This window comes from Manis pentadactyla, chromosome X, assembly GCF_030020395.1.
Source record: "Manis pentadactyla isolate mManPen7 chromosome X, mManPen7.hap1, whole genome shotgun sequence".
Taxonomy (NCBI): Eukaryota; Metazoa; Chordata; class Mammalia; order Pholidota; family Manidae; genus Manis; species Manis pentadactyla.
Genome location: NC_080038.1, coordinates 68,429,941 through 68,457,521, shown reverse-complemented (window position 1 = coordinate 68,457,521; position 27,581 = coordinate 68,429,941). Strand labels below are relative to the sequence as shown.

The window sequence follows — 27,581 nt, the reverse complement described above, 5'->3', positions numbered from 1 at the left end:
GAAAACCTCGAAAAGACTAGGAACAACAAATGCTGGTGAGGATGTGGAGAAAGGGGAACCCTCCTACACTGTTGGTGGGAATGTAAATTGGTACAACTGCTGTGGGTAGTGTGGAAGTTCTTCAAAAAACTAAAAATAGATATACCATTCAACCCAGAAATTCTACTTATAGGAATATACCCAAAGAAATCACAATGCCTGATTCTAAAAGATATATACACCCCTATGTTTATCACCATGGTATTTACAATAGCCAAGATAACTGAAGCAACCTAAGTATCCATCAATTGATGAATAAATAAGGATGATGTGGTACATATACACAATGGAATATTTTTCAGCCATAAAAAAGAAATCCTGCTATTTGAAACAACATGGATGGCCCTATAGGGTATTATGTTCAGTGAAATAAGCCAGGCAGAGAAAGATAAATTCTGTATGATTTCACTAATTTGTGAACTGTAAAACAAAACAAAACCAAATGAACAAACAGCAGTAGACTCATAGACACTGAGAATTGACTAGTGGTTACCATGGGGCAGGGGATGGAAGGAAGGTGAGGTGGATAAAGGGCACAAAAATTCTCAATCCTAATATAAGTTGGTCATGGATACAGCATGGAGAATATAGTCAATTATCGTCTAACATCTTTCTATGTTGACAGACAGTAATTGCACTACAGGGTGTTGAGGACTTAATAATATGGTTAACTGCTGAACCACTTTGTTGTGTATTTGAAACCAGTATTGGATTGTATATTGATGATACTTTAATTTTAAAAAAGCAAAAAATTAATCAGAATAATCCTACATGACATGTACTGTTATGTCCCCATTTTACATGTAAAGAAACTAAGACAAGGAGAGGTTAAGCCATGTGTTTGAGGATCACCTAGCTAGTATGTGGATTTCCCCAGGTCTGTCCCAGGAAGGGCACCATTAGTATGGCTTGTCAGCTAAATATGCTCAATTATGTCTTATAGTTACCTGGGTTCAAGGATCATTTTCTAGGAAAGTAGAAATATGAGCATGTGCTTTTAATCTAACCTGTGCAACATAAGTCTTTACTATATTTGAAGCCTCTCATTTTGTCTAGGAGCCAAGAGGAAACTTTACAAATTTTTTGCTACTGCTGTTCCTGTCTTCAAGAAATCCCAGGTAACCATTGTTATAACCTGGGTTGTATCTGCAACTTGCTTTTCTTTCTTGGCTATTCCTCCTAGTTAGTGGAATCTTGGCAATTCCTTGAAGATACAGTGCTCACTATTTAATAGCCACAAAATATTCCATGGAATGGATATCAATTTAATTCAACCATTTCCCTATTTATGAACATTTTCTGTGTTTCCACCTTTTTTTGGCACTACTCACAATGTTACAGTAAACATTCTTAATGCTTTCAGATAAATCCCCAGTCATAGGCTGTGTTGAAGAGAGTATCCTTAGTTTTATTGTGCACATTACCAGATTACTTCTCTCACACCCAAAGAGATGTAACAATACCCACTTCTACCAAGCCCCACATCCTCTTTAGAGCTAAATCTTTTTTTTTTTTTAATATTTATAATTTTTATTTTAAAAAGCCAGCTGCTATCCAATTCAAAACAAAAATTAAAGCAAATACTGCAGGATTATAATCTTACAATATGACTTTTGTTTTTTCATTCATTTAATCAATAAAATTTCATAATATTTTTTCTGTTCAGTACTATTATATATGTGATTGGGGTAGGATAAGTAGGGGAATATCTAATGTTAGATAATACATAATTAATGTTTTAGCTAGGTATATAATATTGAGTTCTTCTTTGGCCTAATCCTGTGCTAAGTACTCTGTGTATGCTGTCTCTCATCTTTATAACAGCCCTTATGCATAGTTTATATGACTATCCCCATTCTACAGGTGAAAAGTTGAGAAATTGAAAATTGAGAAGCTAAATAATTTTCTTAAGACTGTATATTTGCTAAGAGGTAGAGCTTAGACTTGAACCCATGCTTGCATGATGACAAAGTCCATTAGAGCTAAATCTTTTCATACTTGAAAGTATGTGATAATCTTAAGAAAAAAAAGGATATTGTGCTTAGCTTTATTTTGCTTTCTTCTATTAGTTAAAATGAGCGCCTTTTTGTATGCTCCAGGCATTTTGAATTTGTTAACCTGAAGTGGACAATTCATAGCCTTTGCACATTTTTTAAATTGGATTGGCTTTTTAAAGAATCAGTTCATAAGAACTCCTTGTCTAGTATACAAATTATACCTTTATCTGCTAAAGAATATACCAATACTTTTATTAATTAATAATTTACCTTTTGACTTTGTGTATGCTATCTTTTACCATTTTTAATAAATAATTTTATGTAGTTGAATATATCATTTTTTTCTCTAATGAATGCTAGATCCTTTGTCTTGCTCTAGAGTCTCTTCGACCCCCTAAATTATGCATTATTTTCCATTTTCTACAGTTTTTAATTAAAATTTTTATCTTGAGATAATTGTAGATTCACATGCAGTTGTGAATTTACATCCATTGAATCTGCATACAATCTATATACAAACATCATATGTATCCTTTCCCCATTTTCCCTCAGTGGTCACATAACATCTTCCAAAATTATATTACAATATCACAACCAGAAAATTTACATTAATACAATCCACAAATCTTACTCAGATTTCTCTAGCTATGCACATTCTCATTTGTGTGTTTGTATGTATTTCATTTTATGCAATTTTATCACCTGGGTCAGTTTGTGAATCAACCACTACAATCAAGTTATAGAACAGTCTCATCACCACAATGATCCCTTGAGTGTTGCCTTTTCATAACCATACTCACCTTCACTTCCTTTTCTCTCTTGCCCCATCAATAACAACTGGTAGCCAGAAGTCTCTTCTCATCTCTACAATTTTGTCATTTCAAAAATGGTATAAAAATGGAATCATACAGTATGTAACCTTTGGGGGTTAACTCTTTCAATCAGCATAATACCCTTGAGATGTATCCAGCTTGTGTGTATTGATAGTTCATTTCTTTTATTACTGAGTAAATTTCCATGATATAGATATACCACAGAGTTTTATAACCATTCACCCATTGAAGTAATCTGGCTGGTTTCCAGTTTGAGGCTCTTAGGAGTAGTGATGCTATGAATATTTGGGTGTAGATTTTTGTGTAGACATAAGTTTTCATATCTATGGGCTAGATCACCAGGAGTGTGATTGCTGGGTCATACAGTTATCACATTTACTTTTCTAAGAAACGAGTAATTAATTTCTAGCATGACATTTTGCATTCCCATCAGCAATGTTTCAATGATCCAGTTCTTATCATCCTAACCAGTATTTGGTGTTATAACTGTTTTTTTATGTTAGCCATTCTAATAGTGACATCTCTTTTTTGATACATAATTCATATGGCATAGAATTACCATTTTAATGTATACAATTCTGTAGTTTTTAGTGCACTCACTGGGTATATACCCATTATCACTATTTAATTTCAGAACATTTTCATCATACAAAAAAACCCTAGTATCCATTAGCAGTCAGTCCCCATTTCCTCCTCTCCCCAAACCCTGGCAATCACTAATCTTCTTTCTGCATCTGGGGATTTATTTATGCTGGAAATCTCATATAAATGGAATAAAATAATATGTGATCTTTTATGTCTGGTCTCTTTCAATTTGCATAAGATGTTTCAAGATTAATTCATGTTACAGCAGCTCTAATCACTTGTTGAGCACTTCTAGTAAAATTTTCACATCAGTAAGTATACTTTTAAATTCCGTAATTAATTTTTGTTCTTTTGGTAATTTCTATCTCTTTATTAATAGACAATCTTTATTTAGTGAGATGTGGTTGTCACACTTCCCTTTAGATATAGTTTCCTTTAGCTCTTTGAACTAGTCAAATTGTTTATTTCATGCTGATTGAGTTTTGATAGTTTGTGTTTAAGGAATTAGACCATTTCTTCTAAATCATCAAGTTTTGATTGTAAAATTATTCATAAAGTCAAAGAAAACCAAAGCTTGGTAGTAGTAAAAGCAGTGAAAGCAGATTATAATCAGGAACTACTGTATTGGGGAAGAGACCTCAGTATAGAAGTGGGCTCAATTATGAATATAGCAAGGAAAAGTGGGTGTTTATAGCTAAGGATCAGGGTAGAGGAATCAGTGGGTAGAAAATTAGTAAGTGGAAACTCCAGGGATAAGGGGTGATTAAGACTAAACTGACTTCACAGGATTCCTGCTGAAGGCAGACTAGGGTGATCAGATCAGATATCACCTGGAGAAGGTGTGAGATGATGAAATTAATCAGATATTAAGAGTGATCAGACACAGAGAATGGAGATTTTTGATAAACTGTCTTTAAAAGGATTCTTATTAAAACTGGATGATGCAAAGGCAGACACAGAAGCCTGAAGGTCAAGGCCTGGTTGAGAAGAGGATTCAGAGGAACATGACTAATATTTGGTGAGGGAGAGACTCTGTCAATACTATTCCCTTTATTTTATTTTTAATAGTTGCAGTATCTGCAGTGATACTCCTTGTTTATATCTGATAATGGTAATTTACATCTCCTCTCTTTATTTTTGTCAATTTTGCTATAGGTTTATACATTTTGATTATCTCCTCTAAGAACTAGTTTTTAAAAATTGATTTTCTGGATTGGCTTAAAGATGGTGGTATGAAAGGTGAGACAGAAACTTACTCCCCAAACCACATATAATATGAAAATATAGCAAATGCAACTAATCCTGAAAGAGCAACACGAAGAAGGGTGTGATAGACTGACTACATCTGGGGAAAAGAGAAGACCTCATGTAAAATGGTAAAGTACCAAAGTCGTGATCCAGCAGAACCCAAGCCCTTTCCCCACCCCAGCTCACCAGAGGGAGGAAAAGAAATGGAGCAGGGAGGGGGTGGAGGCCTAGGACTGCTGAACACCCAGCCCTGGAAATCTGCTCTGGGAACATGAACTTACATTACATGGTGCTCTGGAAATTAGTGGGGTTGGAAAGCTAAGACAGGTGGAATACTTGGAGAGACACAGATTCCAGCTGCTTGTGGAGAACAGGTACTCACAACTGGCTGCTCTGAAAAAAAAGAAAGGTGGGCACTCTGAGACTTCCCAACAGCAAGAGGGTTGCTAAAGGAGCAATGATTTTTTCCTTCATTTTATTAATGTGGTGTATCATGTTGATTGATTTGTGGATGTTGAGGCATTCTTCCATACCTGGAATAAATCCTACTCAAACATGGTGTATGATCCATTTAATATATTGTTTAATTTGTTTTGTTAATGTTTGGTTGAGGAATTTTGCATCAATCCCCAATAAGAATATTGGCCTGCAATTTTCTTTTTTGTGTGTGATGTTGTCGTCTGTTTTTGGTATCAGAGTAGTATTGACCTCATAAAATGAGTTTGGAAACATTTTACCTTTTTCAATATTTTTGAAGAGTTTGAGAAGGATAAATATTAAGTCTTCATTAAATGTTTGGTAGAATTCACTGCTGAAGCCATCTTGTGGGTAAAATTGCAATATTTCTAGAATCCTTAACCTAACTTAGTGCATCTCCATACAATAGTTGTTTCCAAGGGGTGGAGAGAAGTAGTCCATCTCCATATCAATAGCTAATCACAAGGGCAACTGAGGGCTTATCTGGACTAGAGAGACTGGGTGGGCATCTCTATTTCTGCAGTTGGATCACAAGAGACACAGGACAGCAGAAGTGGGCTGCTAATAAGAAATAAACAGGTTTCTCCCACTTTATTTCTCCTTTTGACTGATTTCAGTTACAAATGTAATTTGCCCTGGGATTTTCCCCCTGAAGTTACACATCTGGTCCTGGATTTTTCTTTAATTCTTTTACCATATAATGACTACTTTGAAGTCTGTTAAGTGCAACATCACAGCCCTTACACACACAGTTTTGTTGCCTGCTTTATGTCTTTTGTGTATGGGTCACAGTCTTGCTTCCTTTCATGCCTCTAGTTTTTGTTGAAATCTGGGCATTTTAGGTAATATATTGTTGCAACTCTGGATACTGTATCCACTCTCCCCTTTCTCAGCTCTGACCCTAGACTGACTTTTCTTAGTTGTTTATTTTCCTGGTTCTCTTTGGCAAGGTAGCTGGCCTAAAGTTTAGTTTGCAGCTTTCATGGAACTACCAGCCTTCTTTTGCTTACCACCAAAATCTCCACTCTTTTCAAGAATGCCCTTAGGTTTTCATCTGGGTTGAGTTCATTTTCATTTGTTCTTGTCCCTGTTCCAACAAAGAATTGAAAGGCAGAGACAGTAGTGAAGCAGAATTAAAATTTTATTTGTATTCATTCCAAGCAGGGAGTGGGCCAGATGCAAGGTAGACAAAGGCAGACTGCTTATTGTGAGGCTTCATTTATGGAGCTTATGACAGGGCAGAGAAGTCCTTGGCTGATATTTTTTGGCCTTGGCAACTTGATCTGATTGGATGATTGAAGACATGCTGTTCTGTAATATTTTTTATCTGGGGAATTTCTGTCATCTGGGGATTGCCTGTATGCTGAGGATTTTTATCTGGGGAGTGTCTATGCCCTTCAAGTCACTCTTGGTCCCTGTAGCTTCACTTAATTAATACTCTGACTTACCTCTGGCTGTGTGGCTTTATCTGGTTAACTCTCTGAGTTCTTGGTGGATGCCACCCTCTTTTCAATCCTGCACGTGTCTGTCTTTCTGCCTAATGGTTTGAAATCCCCAATGTTCTGTTTCAATATATTCAGTTTCTTTTTGGTGATCTTCAAAGATCAGTTTTTCTGGACTGTCTTTCCCCTGTGGAAAATCATGAGCACTGTGGGTAAAATTGTAATATTTCCAGAATCTCTTGCCTGGCCTTAGTGAATCTCCATAGTAATAGGTATTTCCAAGAGGGGGAGAGAAGGAATCCATCTCCATATCAATAGGTGATTACAAGCATGGAGGGAGTGAGGGTATGTCTGGGCCAGAGAGGTTTGGTGGGGTCTCTTTTTACAACTGGGTCACGAGAGTCATGGGTGAGCAGAAGTAGATGACTGCTTGTTAGCAATAAATGAGTTTCTCCCACTTTATTTCTCCCTTTAACTGATTTCAGATTCAAAGGTAGTTTCTCCAGGCTGGGAACTTATTTCCCCCCTGGAGTTACAGCACTGCTTTGGGCTCTGGGCAGGGGTCAGTAGTTCCTATTCTCCTTGGCTTGCCTCTCATTTGGGGGGAACTCTGTCCTGTTGTGGGTAAAATTGCAGTATTTCCAGAATCTCTCACCTGGCTTTACTGCATCTGCATATCAATAGGTGTTTCCAAGGGGTGGAGAGAGTAGCCCTCTCCATATCAATAGGCAATTACATGGGTGAGTGAGGGCTTATCTAGACCAGAGAGGTAGGGTGGAGCTCTCTCTTCTGCTGTAGCCTGGTCAAGAGAGATGTGGGATGACTGCTTGTAATAAATAAATGGCTTTCTCCCACTTTATTTCTCCCTTTGACTGATTTTGGTTTCAAAAGTATTTTGCCCCAGGACTTTCCCCCTGGAATCATATCTGGCAGTAGTTGGCAGGACCTCTGAACCCTGGGGCAGGCTGTCTCTAGGAATGGCAGGGAGGCCCCAGTGGCTGCAGTAGTAGAGGGTGAAGTTTCACTCAGGAATGCTCTATATGTGGGGCTTCCAATTGGAGAGCCCCTTGTGGGGAATTGGTCTAGGGTAAAGCACCTCCTAGAGACCTGGGGCCTTCCCCAGAATTGGGGAAGGGTGGAGACACTGGAAGCTGCAGAATTAGCCTTCCATCAGGTAGAAGACTGCTTAGAGGCCCTGAATGGCTGCGTAGCAGCTGGGATTGTAGGATCTCTTTGCGTTGAGATAGTGGAAAGTGTTACTGAGGATGGAGAGAGGGTTATCAAGGAGAGAGAGAGACTTCAGCAGGAGAGAGACACATTTCAGCATCACTTGGAAGAGCTGGATGAATACCCATGGGTAAGGCCTTAAGGAAGATAGACAGTTATTGAGAAGATGGGTTGCGCTCCTGGAAAATTCCTTAGCAGCAGTGAGGAGGGAGGCAGCAGGAGAGTCTGCATTGCCGGAGATTGTGGGGGAGGAGGAGGAAAGTGTGGTGTTTTCCACCCCAGAGATGGTGGAGAAGGTGTCAGGAGAGGATGGGGGTGGGGCTGAGGGCCAATCTGTTGCCAAGGCCACTGCTGGAGGTGCCAGCCTCTCCTGTATTAAAGGCCATCCCGGTTGTAATTCAGAAAGTAAAAACGCAACCACAACGTGCTCTTCAGGGGGAGGAGCCATCCCCTCCCCAGTTTGTGGAGCACTCCATGCTCTGCTCTTATGCCCAGGATGAGATGATGCACATGAGCATCTAGTATTGCCAGAAGTCATTGGAACCTCTGCCTGCATGGCTTTTGGGTCTCTGGGATATGGGGGTGGAGGAAATTGTTATGTTGGGTTCTGAAGTGAGTAGACTGGCTTCCCTGACAACTCACCCTTCTCTCCAGCAGTGGTTGCAAAGTGCCCGTCACACCTCAGGGAATTGGGTGCTTCTGGATTTGTTGATAGCAGCCATCAGGGCAGCTTGGACTAATCAGTATGATTTACCATAATTACCCACTACCTGGGAAACATATGCAGAGCTCCAGCAGGTGTTACAGGAGCTGAGCATGAAAAATATGATCTATAATATGGATCTCCAGGGCCTGAAGAGGAGGTGTTTACTGTAGAAACGAGAAATCTGGTTCTCCATACACCTGGCCCGTCTCTCTTTGAGTCCCTAGTGACTTATTCTTGCCCCCACATAGGGCAACCCATAAATGAGGCTACTTGTACTTTAGCAGATCTTGGGGAGGTTAAAACAATAAAAGCACAAAAGGAAGTATGGGCTAGGACTGAAAGGAGAAGTGCAAAGGGCCCCATGAAAGTCTAGAGGACCCAGATGTGTGTTGATTTAATAAAGGCAGGTGTAGTGAAAGAAAAACTTGATGAGCAGTCCAATAATATCTTGTTAGAAGCGTGGCACCAATTAAAGCCAGAGCAATAGTTCAGCCTCTGAGGTCCGGGACATAGAAGCTGGAGGCCAAGCCCCATGTATGGCTGTGTCCTGCAAGACTTCCTGGGGGAGAGTACTGAGGTTCCACCTTGGCCCTCACCCCCACAGGATGGTGATTGGGCATCACAGATCAACTGAGGGGAGGGTCAAGGCCCCCATCTCGGGGGAAGTGGTGGAGACTAGTAGCCACATGTGGAATAAGCAATTCATCGGTCCCCTATGAATGTACAATGTGCCCTGGTGCTGGTGGATACAGGAGCTGAATGTTCTCTGAATTATTGCAACCCTGAGCATTTTCCTGGGACCCCTGCTGTGACATATGGCTATGGGGGTAAGGCAATTAGAGTGAAGAAAGCCCAATTTCTTGGGGATAGGGCTTCTCTATTAACCTAGAACAGGAAAGTCAGGAACAGTTTGCCTTCACACGGGAAAGTCATCAGGGGACATTCACTGTTCTTCCACAGGGATACCTCCACAGTCCCAACATTTGTCATGGAGAAATGTACACAATTTCTCCCATCCTGGAATATATATTTTGGGGGTAGGTATCCTGCAGGATCTGTGGTTACAGACCAGTGCAGGTGAGTTCAGACTGAAGGTATGTGTGGTAAAGGCAGTTCTGAGGGGACATGCTAAGCACCCACCTCTAGCTCTATGTATACCTCAGTGAAGGACAAATACTAAGCAGTATAAATTGCCTGAGGGGGGGGGGGCACAAGGAAATTGAGAAACTATACAGGAGTTGGAGAAGGTCGGCATCATAAAGTCCATTCATAGTCCTTTTAATTCCCCAGTGTGGCCAGTGAAAAAGCCAGATGGCTTCTGGCATATGACTATGGACTACAGGAAAGTGAATAAAGTCACACCTATTTTGCATGCTGCTGTCCCCTCTATAGCAGCCATTATGAACATGCTAAGTCATGAACTAGGGATGTATCATTGTGTTGTTGACCTTGCTAATGCTTTCTTCTCTATTGACCTAGAACAGGAAAGTCAGGAACAGTTTGCCTTCACATGGGGAAGTCAGCAGGGGACATTCACTTTTCTTCCACAGGGATACCTCAGTCCCACCATTTTTCATGGACTTGTGGTCCAGGACTTGGCTGCATTGAAGAAACTGCAAACGTTGTGGCTGTATCACTACCTTGATGATATTATGCTTATGTCAGATTCTCTTACAGATTTAGAAGGGGCAGTTCCTAGATTGATGCAACATCTACAGGAGAAAGGATGGGCTGTGAATAGCAGAAAGGTTCAGGGACCAGATTTTTCTATAAAATTCTTGGGGGTTGTCTGGTCAGGAAAATCTAAAGTTATTCCTGAAGCACTCGTAGAGAAGGTCCAGGCTTTCCCTACCCCTACCACTGTGGCAGTATTACAAGAGTTTTTGAGTCTTTTGGGTTACTGGAGAGTGTTTATCCTGCACTTGGTACAAATTCTGAACACCTTATACTGGTTGATGAAAGGGCATCAGGTGAGACTGGGATGAAACATGTGAAACTCCTTTTACTGCAGCTAAGCGAGCAGTCAAGGCCATACAGTCCTTGAGTGTAATGGACTTATCAAGGCCCTGTGCACTAGATGTTCACATAACCACAGATGATTATAGATGAGGTTTTTGGCAGTGGCTTGAATGGACATGCCAACCCACTGGATTCTGTTCACAACTATGGAAAGGAGCAGAGCTCCAGTACACCTTGATAGAGAAGCAACTGGCTGCTATGTACCACACCTTGCTGGCCATGGAGTACATCACTGGAACAGCTCTAAGGTAATAACCTATCCCACCATGGGGTAGATGTGTGACTGGACCCAAAGGCCAGAAAGTGGCGTGGCACAGTCACCTACACTGGCCAAGTGGGGAGCATATTTGCAGCAGCATAGTGATCTCTCTACTAGTCCCATAAGTGGAGAACTCCAACACTTAATGGGGCCACTGACCTATACAGTTGAAAGCAGAAAGAACTTGCTTTTGAGAGATTGGTAACTGAGAGTCCTTATCAGGAGGGAAAAGCTCCTATACCTGAAGATGCTTGGTATAAAGGTGGTTCCAGTCATGGGAAGCCCCTGAAGTGGAGGGCTGTGGCTTTACATCCTAAACCTGAGACAATATGGATGGACAATGGAGAGGGAAAGAGCAGCCAATGAGCTGAGCTGCAGGCAATATGGCTCATGATCACCCAGGAGCCTTCCCTATAGTTGTCTTCACTGATAGCTGAGCCATCTATTGGGGCGTGACCTAGGGCTACCAACATGGTACCATGCCAACTGGATGGCTGGTCAACTACCCCTTTGGGGACAAGGGTTGTGGCAAGCACTATGGGCCTCTAGTCAGACTAAGATTGTTACTCTATATCATGTGACTGTCCATTTGCCTTTAGCATCCTCCAGGAATGATGAAGCAGACACATTATCCCAGGTGTGTTGGCTAGAAGGGAAGCCTGCCTCTTATGTATCCCAATGGTTACATCAGCATTTGCTGCATGTGGGTCAAAAGAAAATGTGGGCTGTAGCCCATTGGTTGGGCTTGCCATTGACCTTTGAAGAAGTCAGCAGAAAACAGAAGGAATGCCTTGTGTGCTCTAAGAGGGACTTACAACGAGTCCCCCAGCAACATGGGACAATAATAAGGGAGCCGATACTCTTGTCAACTGGCAGATATACTATATTGGTCCTGTGCCCATATCAGAAAGTTATCATTAGGCCATGACTTGTGTGGACACAGCTACTGGCCTGTTGGTTTGTTTTCCTGCAAGTTATACAGATCAGCAAACCACCAAAAGGGGCCTAGAGAATCTCTTCACAGCCCATGTCTGGCCATATGTGATTGAGAGTGATCAAGGCACCCACTTCACTGGACATACATTACAAGAATGGGTGCAGCAATCAGGAATAAAGTGGAAGTTTCATGTACCATATAAGTATGTACCCCATATTGGGGTAGGCATGATAGAGAGGTACAATGGTTTGTTGACATCTGGCTTGAAGTTGGACACCAGTAGTCTATGGGGCTGGTCAGTTCACTTGTGGACAGTGCTATGGCATTTGAATGAGAACCCCTCAAAAGGAGCCTTCAGCCCTGTGGATATGCTAACACACATTGCTGCCTGTCCTATACAATTGTATGTACAAACCAAAGAGGAGTTATTGAAGCCAGGATATGGCTAGAAGAGGAAGATCCTGCTACCAGCCTCAACTGCATTAAACCTTGGGGTCACTGTTGAATGGATGTGGCCCTGGACATTTTGACACATGGACCAGCAATGGCTAGCCATTATGCACCTTGGGGAAAAGGCCTGGAAGTTGGCCTCATGTGTATTCCTGGAGTAACAGCCGAGTAGCCCCCAGAGATCATGGTAGGGTACCCAAAACGTCCGGGAGGTAAGAGCATCTTATGGGGAACTTTTGTTTTTGCTTTATGGTCAGTGCATATACCTCCTGTAAACCTATATATTGACCCATCTGTTACTCCCACAGGGAGGGGGGTGAAAGTCTATTATACTAGACGAGGACAGGATCCCATTCCTGCCACCGTTCTATCACAGGACCACTCTCTTGCATGTATGCTACTGATGGACAAGATTTGCCTATGCTGGTGTCATTAAAACATGTGTCTTATTGCCCTTAAGGTTATTTTCGTCTATAGTCCTTGTGGCCTAGATGTGCCCCCTGAATGCAGCTGCCATGTGATAATTGCTCTGGACTCCCTACCTGTTCAGCTACTGACTACCTGTGAAATGGGTCAGCTATGGACTTAATCTACATAGGACTTTGAACTTAGGTGAATTCTCCTACTTGAGGATTATATTAGTCTGGTTACAGTGCTCCAGTTTTCTCACACAGGGGCCATTGTGGAAGATGGGGAGTGTAGATTGTGAGGCGAGATTTATGGAGGGGTGGCTATTGGTAAAATTGCAGTATTTCCAGAATCTCTCACCTGGCTTTAGTGCATCTGCATATCAGTAGGTGTTTCCAAGGGTTGGAGAGAGGGAGCCATCTCCATATCAATAGGCAAACACATGGGCAAGCAAAGGCTTATCTGGACCAGAGAGGTTAGGTGAAGCTCTCTCTTCTGCTGCAGCCTGGTCAAGAGAGATGTGGGATGACTGCTTGTAAGAAAAAATTGGGATCATGGAAAGATGGTGGCATGAGTAGTTCAGAGGAAATCTCCCTAAAACATATATATTTATCAAAATACAATAAATACAACTATTCCTAAAAGAGACACCAGTGGATGCAGTACAACAGCCAGGATACAACTACATCTGTGAGAACTCAACATCACACGAAGGGGGTAAGATACAAGCTGCGGCCAGGCGGTACCTGAACGCTCCCCCACCCCAAAAGCTGGCAGGAAGAAAGGAGTCGGAATGGGGAGGAGCCCAGGACTGCTAAACAACCAGCTCTAGAAATCTGCACTCAGAGCGCAGACACAAGGTACATGGGGTGCTGGATATTAGAGAAATGGAAAAGCAAAACCTGTGGGCAGGTCCCCACAACCAACGCCCCTGAGAGGAAAGAAAAGCGAGTGCTTTCTGAAAGCCTTAAAGAGACAGGGACCCCATAGCTGGACGAAGATGTCGCAGCACACTCAGCCAGCAGCTGGGAATCCCGGGGAAACTTAGTCGCCCTAAACCCCAGGGAGGCAGTGCAGTTATGAAGCCCCTCACAGCACTAAGAAGCCTGCCAGTCATTCCTCCAACTGGTGTGTACCCCGACACACCTGCCCAGTAGCGGGAGAGTGGAAGCATGTGCCGGGGACGGAGGTGCCAGAAAGGACCGTGAGCAGATCCGTGTGCCAGCGGCACAAGACAGGACCAAGCCTGCAGCGGTGTGACCAAACAGCCCAGGCGTGGCTTGTGCGCACTGGTGGCAGTGATGCCGGAGGAGCCCGGTAGAGGCCTGTGCAGGAGAGCCCTGTGCGCAACTGTGGCGGAGCAAGAGGGAGCAGGCGTGCTCCCAACAGCCAACCGGAATCCCAGCCCAACACACAGCCAGCCGGGCAAGCTCCAAAGGCTGCTGCTGCCACACAGCTGCCTGGCAGGGGTGCTGCTAGCATGGAGAGTGCACTTGGCGTGCCTGCCACTCCCCGCAGCGCTCTGTGCTGCTCTGATGGAGACCCCGCCCACAGCAGCTTAGGACACTAACCTGGTGGCTGCTGCAGGAGTGCGGGTAACCGTCACAGGCAGCAGAGAAGGGCAAGGCATCCAGCAAGTAGGAAAGGACTTTATTCTCCCAGCTGACACACCCACAACCTGCCTACAGCCACTGCTATCACCATGAAATGGCAAAAAAATTTAGTCCAGTCCAAGATAGTTCAAACAACACCTGAGAAAGGATCTGCAGAGGCAGACCTAACCAGTCTTCCTGAAAAAGAATTCAAAATAAAAATCATAAACATGCTGACAGAGCTGCAGAGAAATATGCAAGAGCTAAGGGATGAAGTCTGGAGCGAGATTACAGACGTCCAGAGGGAGATTACAGAAGTGAAACAAACTCTGGAAGGATTTATGAGCAGAATGGATAAGAGCAAGAGGCCATTGATGGAATAGAAACCAGAGAACAGGAACGCATAGAAGCTGATGCAGAGAGAGATAAAGGGATCTCCAGGAATGAAACAATATTAAGAGAACTGTGTGACCAATCCAAAAGGAACAATATCCACATTATAGGGGTACCAGAGGAAGAAGAGAGAGAAAAATGGATAGAAAGTGTCTTTGAGGAAATAATTGCTGAGAACTTCCCCAAACTGGGGGAGGAAATAGTTGCTCAGAAGACAGAGGCACACAGAACTCCTGAGAGAGGGGATCCAAAGATGACAACACCAAGTCACATAATAACTAAAATGGCAAAGATCAAGGACAAGGACAGAGTATTAAAGGCAGCCAGAGAGACAAAAAAGATCACCTACAAAGGAAAACCCATCAGGCTATCATCAGACTTCTCAATAGAAACCTTACAGGCCAGAAGAGAATGGCATGATATATTTAATGCAATGAAACAGAAGGGCCTTGAACCAAGGATACTGTATCCAGCACGATTATCATTTAAATATGAATGAGGGATTAAGCCATTCCCAGAAAAGCAAAAGTTGAGGTAATTTGCCTCCCACAAACCACCTCTACAGGGTATCTTAGAGGGATTGCTCTAGATGGGAGCACTCCTAGAAAGAGCACAGAGAAAAACAACCAACATATGAAGAATGGAGGAGGAGGAATAAGAAGGGAGAGTAATAAAGAATCATCAGATAGTGTTTATAATAGCTCAATAAGCGAGTTAAGTTTGACAGTAAGACAGTAAAGAAGCTAACCTTGAACCTTTGGTAACCAAAAACTTAAAGCCTGCAATGGCAATAAGTACACATTTTTCAATAATCACCCTAAATGTAAATGGACTGAATGCACCAATCAAAAGGCACAGAGTAATAGAATGGATAAAAAAGCAAGACCCATCTATATGCTGCTTACAAGAGACTCACCTCAAACCCAAAGACATGCACAGATTAAAAGTCAAGGGATGGAGAAAGATATTTCATGCAAACAACAGAGAGAAAAAGGCAGGTGTTTCAATACTAGTATCAGACAAAATAGACTTCAAAATAAAGAAAGTAACAAGAGATAAAGAAGGACATTACATAATGATAAAGGGCTGAGTCCAACAAGAGGATATAACCATTATAAACATATATGCACCCAATACAGGAGCACCAATATATGTGAAACAAATACTAACAGAATTAAAGGAGGAAATAGAATTTAATGCATTCATTTTGGGAGACTTTAACACACCACTCACTCCAAAGGACAGATCCACCAGACAGAAAATAAGTAAGGACACAGAGGCGCTGTACAACACACTAGAACAGATGGACATAATAGACATCTATAGAACTCTACATCCAAAAGCAACAGGATACACATTTTTCTCAAGTGCACATGGAACATTCTCCAGAATAGGCCACATACTAGGCCACAAAAAGAACCTCAGTAAATTCCAAAAGACTGAAATCCTACCAACGAACTTTTCGGACCACAAAGGTATAATACTAGAAATGAATTGTACAAAGAAAGCAAGAAGGCTCACAAACACATGGAGGCTTAACAACATGCTCCTAAATCATCAATGGATCAACGACCAAATTAAAATGGAGATCCAGCAATATATGGAAAGAAATGACAACAAAAACAGAAAGCCCCAACTTCTGTGGGACGCGGCAAAAGCAGTCTTAAGAGGAAAGTATATAGCAACCCAGGCACATTTAAAGAAGGAAGAACAATCCCAAATGAATAGACTAACATCACAATTATCAAAATTGGAAAAAGAAGAACAAATGAGGCCTAAGGTCAGCAGATGTAGGGACATAATGAAGATCAGAGAAGAAATAAATAAAATTGAGAAGAATAAAACAATAGAAAAAAATCAGTGAAACCAAGATATGGTTCTTTGAGAAAATAAACAAAATAGATAATCCTCTAGCCAGACTTATTAAGAGAAAAAGGGAGTCAACACACATCAACAGAATCAGAAACAAGAAAGGAAAAATCACGATGGACCCCACAGAAATACAAAGAATTATTAGAGAATACTATGAAAACCTATATGCTAACAAGCTGGAAAACCTATGAGAAATGGACAACTTCCTAGAAAAATACAACCTTCCAAAACTGATCCAGAAAAAAACAGAAAATATAAACAGACCAATTAACAGCAGTGAAATTGAATCAGTAATCAAAACCTACCCGAGAACAAAATGCCCGGGCCTGATGGATTTACCTTGGAATTTTATCAGACATACAGAGAAGTCATAATACCCATTCTCCTTAATGTTTTCCAAAAAATAGAAGAGGAGGAAATACTCCCAAACTCATTCTATGAAGCCAGCATCACCCTAATACCAAAACCAGGCAAAGACCCCACCAAAAAAGAAAACTACAGACCAATATCCCTGATGAACGTAGATGCAAAAATACTCAACAAAATATTAGCAAACCGAATTCAAAAATACATCAAGAGGATCATACACCATGATGAAGTGGGATTCATCCCAGGAATGCAAGGATGGTACAACATTCGAAAATCCATGAACATCATCCACCACATCAACAAAAAGAAGGACAAAAACCACATGGTCATCGCCATAGATGCTGAAAAAGCATTTGACAAAATTGAACATCCATTCATGATAAGTACTCTCAACAAAATGGGCATAAACTACCTCAACATAATAAAGGCCATATATGATAAACCCACATCTAACATCATACTGAACAGCGAGAGGCTGAAAGCTTTTCCTCTGAGATCGGGAACAAGACAGGGAGGCCCACTCTCCCCACTGTTATTCAATGTAGTACTGGAGGTCCTAGCCACAGCAATCAGACAAAACAAAGAAATACAAGGAATCCAGATTGTTAAAGAAGAAGTCAAACTGTCACTATTTGCAGATGACATGATATTGTACATAAAAAACCCTAATGAATCCACTGCAAAACTACTAAAACTAATATCGGAATTCAGCCAAGTTGCAGGATACAAACACACAGAAATCTGTAGCTTTCCTATACCCTAACAATGAACTAATAGAAAGAGAAATCAGGAAAAGAATTCCATTCACAATAGCATCATAAAGAATAAAATACCTAGGAATAAATCTAACCAAAGAAGTGAAAGACCTATACCCTGAAAACTACAAGACACTTTTAAGAGAAATTAAAGAGGTCACTAACAAATGGAAACTCGTCTCATGCTCCTGGCTGGGAAGAATCAATATTGTCAAAATGGCCATCCTGCCCAAAGCAATATACAGATTCGATGCAATCCCTATCAAATTAACAACAACATTCTTCAATGAACTGGAACAAATAGTTCAAAAATTCATATGGAACCACCAAAGTCCCCGAATAGCCACAGCAATCCTCAGAAGGAAGAATAAAGTGGGGGGGATCTTGCTCCCCAACTTAAAGCTCTACTACAAAGCCAGAGTAATCAAGACAATTTGGTAGTGTCACAAGAACAGAGCCACAGACCAGTGGAACAGAATAGAGGCTTCAGATATTAACCCAAACATATATGGCTAATTAATATATGATAAAGGAGCCATGGACCTACAATGGGGAAATGACAGTCTCTTCAACAGTTGGTGCTGGCAAAACTGGACTCCTACATGTAAGAGAATGAAACTGGATCACTGTCTAACCCCATACACAAAAGTAAACTCCAAATGGATCAAAGACCTGAATGTAAGTCATGAAACAATAAAACTCTTAGAAAAAAACATAGGCAAAAATCTCATGGACATAAACATGAGTGCCTTCTTCATGAACATATCTTCCCGGGCAAGGGAAAAAAGGCAAAAATGAACAAGTGGGACCATATAAAGCTAAAAAGCTTCTGTACAGCAAAGGACACCATCAATCGAACAAATAGGTATCCTTCTGTATGGGAGAATATATTCATAAATGACAGATCCAATATAGGATTGACATCCAAAATATATAAAGAGCTCACACACCTCAACAAACAAAAAACAAATAATCCGATTAAAAATTGGGCAGAGGAGCTGAATAGACAGTTCTCTAAAGAAGAAATCCAGATGGCCAACAGGCACATGAAAAGATGCTCCACATCGCTAGTCATCAGAGAAATGCAAATTAAAACCACAATGAGATATCACCTCACACCAGTAAGGATTGCTATCATCGAAAAGACAAACAACAACAAATGTTGGCGAGGTTGTGGAGAAAGGGGAACCCTCCTACACTGCTGGTGGGAATGTAAATTAGTTCAACCATTGTGGAAAGCAGTATGGAGGTTCCTCAGAATGCTCAAAATAGATATACCATTTGACCCAGGAATTCCACTTCTAGGAATTTACCCTAAGAATGCAGCACTCCCGTTTGAAAAAGACAGATGCACCCCTATGTTTATTGCTGCACTATTTACAATAGCCAAGAGGTGGAAGCAACCTAAATGTCCATCAGTAGATGAATGAGTAAAGAAGAAGTGGTACATATACACAATGGAATATTACTCAGCCATAAGAAAAAAGTAGATCCTACCATTCGCAACAACATGGATGGACCTAGAGGGTATTATGCTCAGTGAAATAAACCTGGCGGAGAAAGACAAGTACAAAATGATTTCACTCATATGTGGAGTATAAGAACAAAGGAAAACTGAAGGAACAAAACAGCAGCAGACTCACAGAACCCAAGAATGGACTTATAGTTACCAACGGGAAAGAGACTGGGGAGGATGGGTGGGAAGGGAGGGATAAGGGCAGGGAAAAAGAAAGAGGGCATTACGATTAGCATGTATAGTGTGTGGGGGGCACATGGAGGGCTGTGCAACACAGAGAAGACAAGTAGTGATTTTACAGCATCTTACTACGCAGATGGACAGTGACTCTGAAGGGGTATGTTGGGGGGACTTGGTGAAGGGGTAACCTAGTAAACATAGTGTTCTTTCTATAATTGTAGATTAATCATACCAAAGTCAATCAATCAATCAATAATAAAATAATATAAAAAAGACATAATTGGGTTTCTCCCATTTTATTTCTCCCTTTGACTGATTTCAATTTCAAAGGTATTTTGCCCTGGTATTTCCCCCCCCACAGTTACACCTGTGTTAAAGCTGCTGCTTCTGTGATAGATGCCCAAATATTCTTTCCTTCAACTCTTGAGGTAGAGACTCTAACCTTTTAGTGGGGGTATCATGAAGATCGGGAGTTCCCTAACTCTTGGTCACCTCCAGCTGGATTTTAAACTGTAATTCTGGGTTAAGGCAGATTGGAAATACTGGCAACCTGCCTCTCCCAGTAAGAAGCCTTATCCATTTCTTGAGAACCATACCCACCTGGAATAGAGCTTTTGGCAAATAGACCTGTGGAGAGGGAGGGAGCAGGTGGTGGCTCAAATACCAGAGGATCTCATGTTCTTTCCACAATTTAGTAAATTTTATTGAATAAATGCTTCTTCATTTGCTCTATGTATTTGACACAATTTCCAGATTCTCTAAATATTTGGTTTTTTTTTAACCTCAGTAGTATACTTGCTTCACTGGGAAGGGGATTCTGAGTTTTTCATGCTGGTATCCTGTATGTGGACTCCTCAATCATCAAATATTTTGCACTAAAATTTTCAACAAAATTTAAATCATAGTGACATAGTAACATAAAACTAAATGTCCAACAGAAAAAGAATAGTGAAATAAAGGCTCAGACTGCTCAAATAAAAGTTTTAATTAAGTTGTACAGGATCATTTTAAAAGTCCATATTAAATATAATGTGAACTTAATTACACTAAATGTGTTTTTATATATAAAATATTTGTATAGATCATATTTAGAAATAATAAGCCAAATAAACAGTAGTTACCTGTGTGTTGTGAAATTATATATTATTTTTCATATTAGTTATAGTGTTCAAGGCTTGCCAAGTTTTCAACCATGCTCATGAATTTTTCAAATCACAAAATATCAAAGCTATTTAAGAAATTCTAAATAAAATCATTAATAACATAGGAGAATGCTTACAGTGTGCTAAATTTGAAAGGCATACAGCTAACTACTGTTAAGTATGATTACAATCCTGTGGAAATATATGGGTGTACATGCAAAAAATAAAAATCCTGCAAAATATATGCTATGTTGATAATTAAATAAGAAAAATTTATTGAATACCTTGAATATCACAAGATTGGGGATAGTTTTAATAGGTTTTAATTTTCCAAATTTTATAAAATTAATGTATATTAGTGTTGAATGACAATACAAATAATTAAAATCCAGTACCATCAAGGATAAATGGAATGAAAATATAACTTAGAGAAGAAATAATATTATCTAAGACAACTATGAAGAATTGGTCTTAGTTGAAATTAAAGAAAGCATGTTTAAAACTATATATCATTATTCTTCAGTTGGCTTTGCAAAAGAAGGCTAATAAGAAGATGGCTCTAAATTCCAAAGCATCTGTGAAACAAGACTTTTCTTCAACTTGTGCTAAATTAATATATTTTTTTAAGAACAAAGGCAAGGGAAGAGCAGATTGTAGCACTTCCATGGAGCAACACAGCCCCTAAATGTTGATCCTGACAGGAACATAAAAAGACATTGTATGCAAGATGATTTTGTACTTTTACACCATTGAAACATATGCTAAGAAACCTAAGAAGGCTGAATGAAAGGGAGGAAAACTGGTTCTTTATACCCATTCCATTAGTATTCCAACATCCCTGGAACCAAAGGAATAACACAGGTAAGGCATTCATTCAACCAGTTAATATTGAGCATATTCTATATTATATATCAGGCACTGTTTTGGGTACAGGAAAGTAAGTAATGAATATGACAGACAAGGTGCATTTGTCATGGTAATTGAATTCTATTTGAGAAACTACATAATTTCAAATAATAAGTGCTTGAAGAAAATAAATCAGGGTAATATGTGAAGTGTGATGAGGTATTAAAATTATGCTGACACTTGGTAAAATGGTAAGGAAGACTTTATTCAAGACTATACAATAAGGAAGAGAGATTGGGCCCAAGTCTAAATAAAGCAAAGACAGCTGGGTATTTATAGCCAATGAGTAGAGTGATCTGGTCAATAGATGGGAAATTATTGAGAAGACTTCAAGGGTAGAGGATTATTGCTAAATTGGCCTAACAGGATTATTTGTAAAGGCAGGCAAAGGGTTTATACATCAAAGCTGGGAGGTGAGAAATGTAATCAGATATTAAGGGTGATCATAAATGAAGGGTTGGGGAGATTTTTGCTAAACTGACTGAGCTGGGTTGTTTGCTAAGACTGATCTGGGCAGGCCAAAGACAGGACTGTGGCCAATGTTGCAGTTTATCAGAAAAGACCATTCAGAGGATCTGAGTACAGTTTGCCCAAGGAGAGAAACATATGAAAAATAATATATAATTTCACAACACACAGATAACTATGTGAGGGGGTAGTTCTTCTACATAGGCTTCACTGAGAAGGTGATATTTAAACTGAGATCTGAATGACAAGAGGGAACAAGTTATGCAAAGATCCAAGGGCAGAGCATTCCAGGCATAAGGTACAGCAATTGTAAAAGCTTTTCAATGGAAGGCATCTTGACATATTCCCAAGAAACAGAAAGAAAGTTATAACAGCAAAAGCATATTGAGCCAAGGGCCTAGTAGCAGACTGAAATCTGGAAATGTGTTTAGGAGTCTGACCTGCCCTTTCCAGATATTCTATTGGATGCAGTAATACATAAAAACTCTGCTAGTATACAGCTCTGCCTCCTATTTATATTGTTATTGTTAAAAATAAAATGTTTATACATTCTATGCCTATTAATATAGATTTCTAATTATTATTTTATGCATGTTATTTTAAATTGTACGGGAGAAAATGAGTTGGAGAACAAAAATAAAAAATACAGGGTTTTGTATTTAACTATATAGTTACCTTTACCAGTTTTCTTTATTTCTTCATATGGCTTCAGTTTTTCTCTTGCTTTTTCTTTTGTACCTAAATAACTATCATTTATAGGGCTGGCCTACTGTCAATGATTTGTTCAATTTTTGCTCTTTTTGGAATTTCTTAATTTATTCTTCACTTTTGAAAAATAACTTCTGATGCATAATTCTTGGTTGAAAAGTTTTTTTCTTTCAGCATTTTAAACATGCCATCCCACTGCCTTCTACCCTCCATGGCTTCTGAGGAGAAGCTGGCTGTTAATCTTAATGAAGTTCTATTATGTGTAATGAGTCCTTTTTTTTTTTTTGAGAGGGCATCTCTCATATTTATTGATCAAATGGTTGTTAACAACAAAAAATTCTATATAGGGGACTCAATGCACAATCATTAATCAACCCCACGCCTAATTCTCAACAGTCTCCAATCTTCTGAAGCATAATGAACAAGTTCTTACATGGTGAACAAGTTCTTACATAGTGAATAAGTTATTACATGGTAATGAGTCTTTTTTATCTTGATGCTTTCTAGATTCTCTTTTTATGTTGTCTTTTGACAATTTGATTATACTGTGTTTTGGAGTGGACTTATTTGAGTTTATCTTCCTTGGAATTCATTGAGCTTCTTGGACATGTGGATTCATGTATTTCATCAAATTTTTTGGCCATTTTTTCTTCAAATATTTGTGCTCTTTACTCCCTCTCCTTCAGGACTCCAATTCTGCCTATGTTGGTATGTTTGATGGTGTTCCACAGGTCTCATAGGCTAAGTTATATTTTTTCTTCCTTTTTTTTGTTCTATTGTAAACTGCACAATCTCAAATAACCTAGCTTCAAATTCACTTATTCTTCTGCCTGCTGAAATCTGATGTTGAACCCCTGTAGTGATTTTTGTCTTTCATTTCAGTCATTGTACTTTTCAGCTGTACATTTATATTTGGTTTTCTTTTATAATTCTCTCTATTTATTGATATTCTCTATTTGGTAAGATGTCATTCTCTTGATTCCCTTTAGTTCTTTGTCCATGGTTTCATCTAGCTCTTTGAGCCTATTTATGATACTTGATTTAAATTCTTTGTTTAATAAGTCCCATGTCTGTGTTTCCTAAGGGACAATTTCTATTAATTTATATTTTCTTATGAATGAGACATTTTCTTGTTTCTTTGTACACTTCAAAATTTTTGTCAAAAAAGGACATTTTGAATATTATATTGTGTATTAGTAAGGGTTATGCAGAGAAATAGGACCAATAGGGGATGTATATGTTTTTTTTAATAGGAAAAGGCTCATGTAATTATGGAGCCTGAAATTCCCATGATCTGGCATCCTCAAACTGAAAAACTAGGAAAGCTGGTGATATGTCCATATGTGTCTGAAAGCCTGAGAACCAGAAGAGCCAATGGTGTAAATCCCTGTCCACATCAAACTGCCCAAAGACCATGAGCACTGGTGTCCAACAGCACGAGAATATGGATTTTCCAACTCAAGCAAAAAGAGCATATTTATTCTTCCTCTACCTTTTGGCTCTATTCTCAACATATTGCATGATACCCACTTGCATTGGTAAGGGCAATCTTCTTTACTCTGTCTATTGATTCAAATGTTACTCTCTCCAAGAAACACCCTCACAAACACATCCAGAATAATGTTTTACCAGCTGATTAGGCATTTGTTAGCTAAGTCAACTGGACACATTAAATTAACCATCGTATGTCGTCACTCTGAAATTAGTCTCCCTCGCTTTTGTGTTTTTCCCTTTCCTGCTGTAGATTATATGTATATATATATATATATATATATATATATATATAAATGTTCATTTTTTAGTTATTTTTCTAATTTTTTTGGTAAAGACTGTATTATTTGTCAGGTATGCTCATTGAGGCATCTATTTCATTAGGTTAATGGTCAGCTCATGACATGAAATATGTTTCCTTAAATGCCTGTAGCAAAAAACTCCCCAGTCTTTGCATATTAGTTGTGTGTTGCAGCATTCCTTCAATGGTTAGCCAGGCTCTTTAGCACTCTACCTTTGACTTCACTTCTTGCTTGCATGGAGCCTAAAGTTCAGCCACAGGTGAAAGTTTTATGTCCTATGAATTCTTTAAAAAACATGAATGTAGTCCTGAGCCTATGTTTAGACTTCTAGATACACCAGTAGACACAGAAGCTTTACAAACCCTTTATTTCCTAATGTATCTCCTCCCCTCACTTTCTTCCTCAGGCATTTTGGTCTGTATACTGCTTAGTCTTATTCCTTGTCCATGGTTGCTGTGGCCAGTATATTTGTCTGTTAATGCTTTAGATAAATGCCACCTGTGAGCTGAGAAAGCTCTGAGGTGGATATAAAAGAAAGCAAGCCCCTGAGCCAGTTCCTCATGGAGCCTCCAGACAGGTCAAAATACACAATCACAATTCTTTGAGAACAAGGTACATGTTTCCCTCCTTGGCACAAGAAATCTGCACCAGGGTACAGTCCATTGTTTTCATGGTTGCTGCCAAGCTGACAAATAGGTTATGATATTCAGGTAAGTTAAAATGTTACAATGTTCTCTTACTGAAATTCAGTAGCGTCTTTCTTAATTAAACATTATCCTGGTTGTTGTAAGTTTTTGAGTCATTTTCAGAGTTCTTAAAAATGTTGATTCTAACAGTTTTTGCATGGTTGATTGCTGCTATATTTGAGAGATGGAGTTTGGCAATTCCCTGCTCCATCATTTCCAGTGATATTCTACAGTTGATGACAATTGGATTTTGCAACATTGAAGTCACTAATTACCTTAGAAAGAAGTAGGGATGAAACAACTTATCCATTGATACAGGATAGGAAGAATATTAAATGGGTAATAATGAAGGAAGCTTTGGTGGTAGGAAAATTATATATTATATTCTTATCAGTTCTATTTTTCTCAGTAAAATAAGTATTAACATTACCAGTTGAAAGTGAGGGCCAGGATCGAAGGATATGAAGTTTGAGTATAAATATGAAATAGCCTTCTTAGAGAGTGGGAAACAAAAGATTTATTAAGATGATGTATATTTTTAGAGGATAAAGATGGAATCCTTTTTATTAAAACTGACATTAAAAATTATATGCACTTATTTTTAAAATTCATTTCAGTCAAGAAATTATTGAATACCTATTATGTAAAAAGTATTGATTTAAACTAACAAACTGGTTTATAATGATATTACAGATATAAAGTCCTTTAAATATCACTATTTAAAATATATCTTCCTTTCTGTGGTACACACACACACACACACAAAGATGTACTTTCAAATTGTTTTTCATTTTCAGAATACCTTCTTTAAAAAGAAGGGAATAAATTATGATAATCCTATTTCTAATGCATAAACTATTTCAAAATTCACTGTAATATTTGAAGAATACTTGCTGTAAGGTGGACTCACATGAAAATAAACCTTGCTTTCAAAGTCAGCATGGGTAAATACATATCCATTTAATTGTTTTCAGTGTAGTTACACATGTACATAAAGAACTAAAATGACAGGGATCAGAGGAGTTTTTCATGGCAGGTGATGTGTTGCTATGGATTCTGCTTCTCTTGAATTTCTGAGCAGGGCTTGTTTGAGGGCACTAATTTTCTCAAGTTTAGCCAGTTGAATAGTTCTGTTGAAGTGGTTGAACTTTTCTTCTTTTCCCACAAATGTTTAGAAAGTGAACATATTCTGGAGTGATGCCTTCCAGTTCAAGGATTTTATCCTCAAGTTTTTTAATTCTCTTATAAATATTTCTTGGCACTGGACCACCTGTCTGTAATTTCAAGCTAGCCTCAATATTTTGCAGTCGTTCTTCTACAGCTTGATTTCCACAATCCCATAGCATGCTGTTAGGTTTGTGACTTGACCCTTGAATTCTTTCTGGTCTAGTCTGTGGTCTGTATGTATTCACAACTCTGGAAACTTTTACATGACTTTCAAATTCAGGGTAAGGGGTAAAAATGGCATCTGTTCTTGCACAACTATTTTCTTGGTTAGAATCAATAACATTACAAAATTCTCTGACATTGTTTTCATTAATTTCAGATTACTTTCTTTGAATTAGTGCAGGTATTCATCTGTCAATTTCTGCTTTTCCAGCCTTTATTGAGCTACTTCTGGATCAAAATGGATCTGTGCCTTTTTCACATCTCCTAAATCACAATTTTCATGCTTTTCTTCCTCTTTCTGGTCACCAATGGGAAATTTGTCAATTATTTGTTCTTGTCTCCTGTTTCTATTTTCCCTATCTTTTCAACAATAGTTGTATTCCTCTCTTTAATTAGAGGCTGAAGTTATGATAAAAAGGGCTGTAAATATAATATGTGTTACTCAAGTTCTCTAAAGAGCAAAGAGGGCTGGAATGCCAAGAGGCTCTGGAGCTTGTTACAATCGATTGTAATTTTCACCACATCATCTCTGAGGTTAAGCTTCAAAGGGGCAAACCAGAAATTGTTCAGCCAGGGTATGCAGGGAGCAAGAGATTTTACAGAGCACCTCTTGGGAGATGTTGGGGCTGCAGCTCCACTCCAGGCTACTGTCACAGATGCTTGGGAGATTAAGCTCAGTGACAGCAGCCATGACACCTTTGCAGGCAACCCCTGCTACTCTTAGGTGCTCCCAAAATGCCATCCCCTTCATCCCCTGCATTCCTAAGGTGATGTATTATTATTGCCAGGGTATACCTATTTGAAATTTGTGAATGTGAATTTGAAGTGTGAAAAATCAGTAGAATTGTCTGATTTTCATCAGCAATGTTTGGGTATATACCTGGAGAAAGCAGACTGTGAAGACTGACTTAGGTTATGAGTCATAAATGGAGTATAATGTAGAGAAAGAGAGGTAATTATGTTGAGATTGTTTGCCAAGGAATGATTATAATTATGGACAATGGAATTTAAGCTAGAAGAGAATGAGGAGGACATAAAAAGAATAATTAATAGTATAAATTAGTGGGAGTCAGTGGATCAGAGGTCCTGATGTGGAGTGACAATTTTTGAAGTTGAGGGTTGCTACAATAAATAAGTCAGAAGGTTACAACATGGTGGCTAGAGTGGCAGTTACATTGGTGTGAC

General features: G+C 39.4%; 1 protein-coding gene and 1 pseudogene across 6 annotated transcripts in view; one reads left to right on the top strand and one right to left on the bottom strand.

Moving 5' to 3' along the window:
* The window catches only part of LOC118921118 (protein PBDC1-like), a 118,674-nt gene that overhangs the window by 23,333 nt on the left and 67,760 nt on the right, over positions 1-27,581 (top strand). For 2 of the 6 annotated variants that reach the window (XM_057495587.1, XM_057495589.1), the window contains one exon: positions 1,096-1,157. In XM_057495587.1, coding sequence (XP_057351570.1) covers positions 1,096-1,157 — 62 coding nt within the window. Of the gene's footprint in view, positions 1-1,095; positions 2,267-2,747; positions 3,660-27,581 lie in introns of those variants that run through there. The other 4 variants (XM_036902719.2, XM_036902721.2, XM_036902720.2 and 1 more) reach the window with 4 other exon arrangements.
* Positions 26,035-27,342, bottom strand: LOC118921097 (MAP3K12-binding inhibitory protein 1-like; annotated as a pseudogene).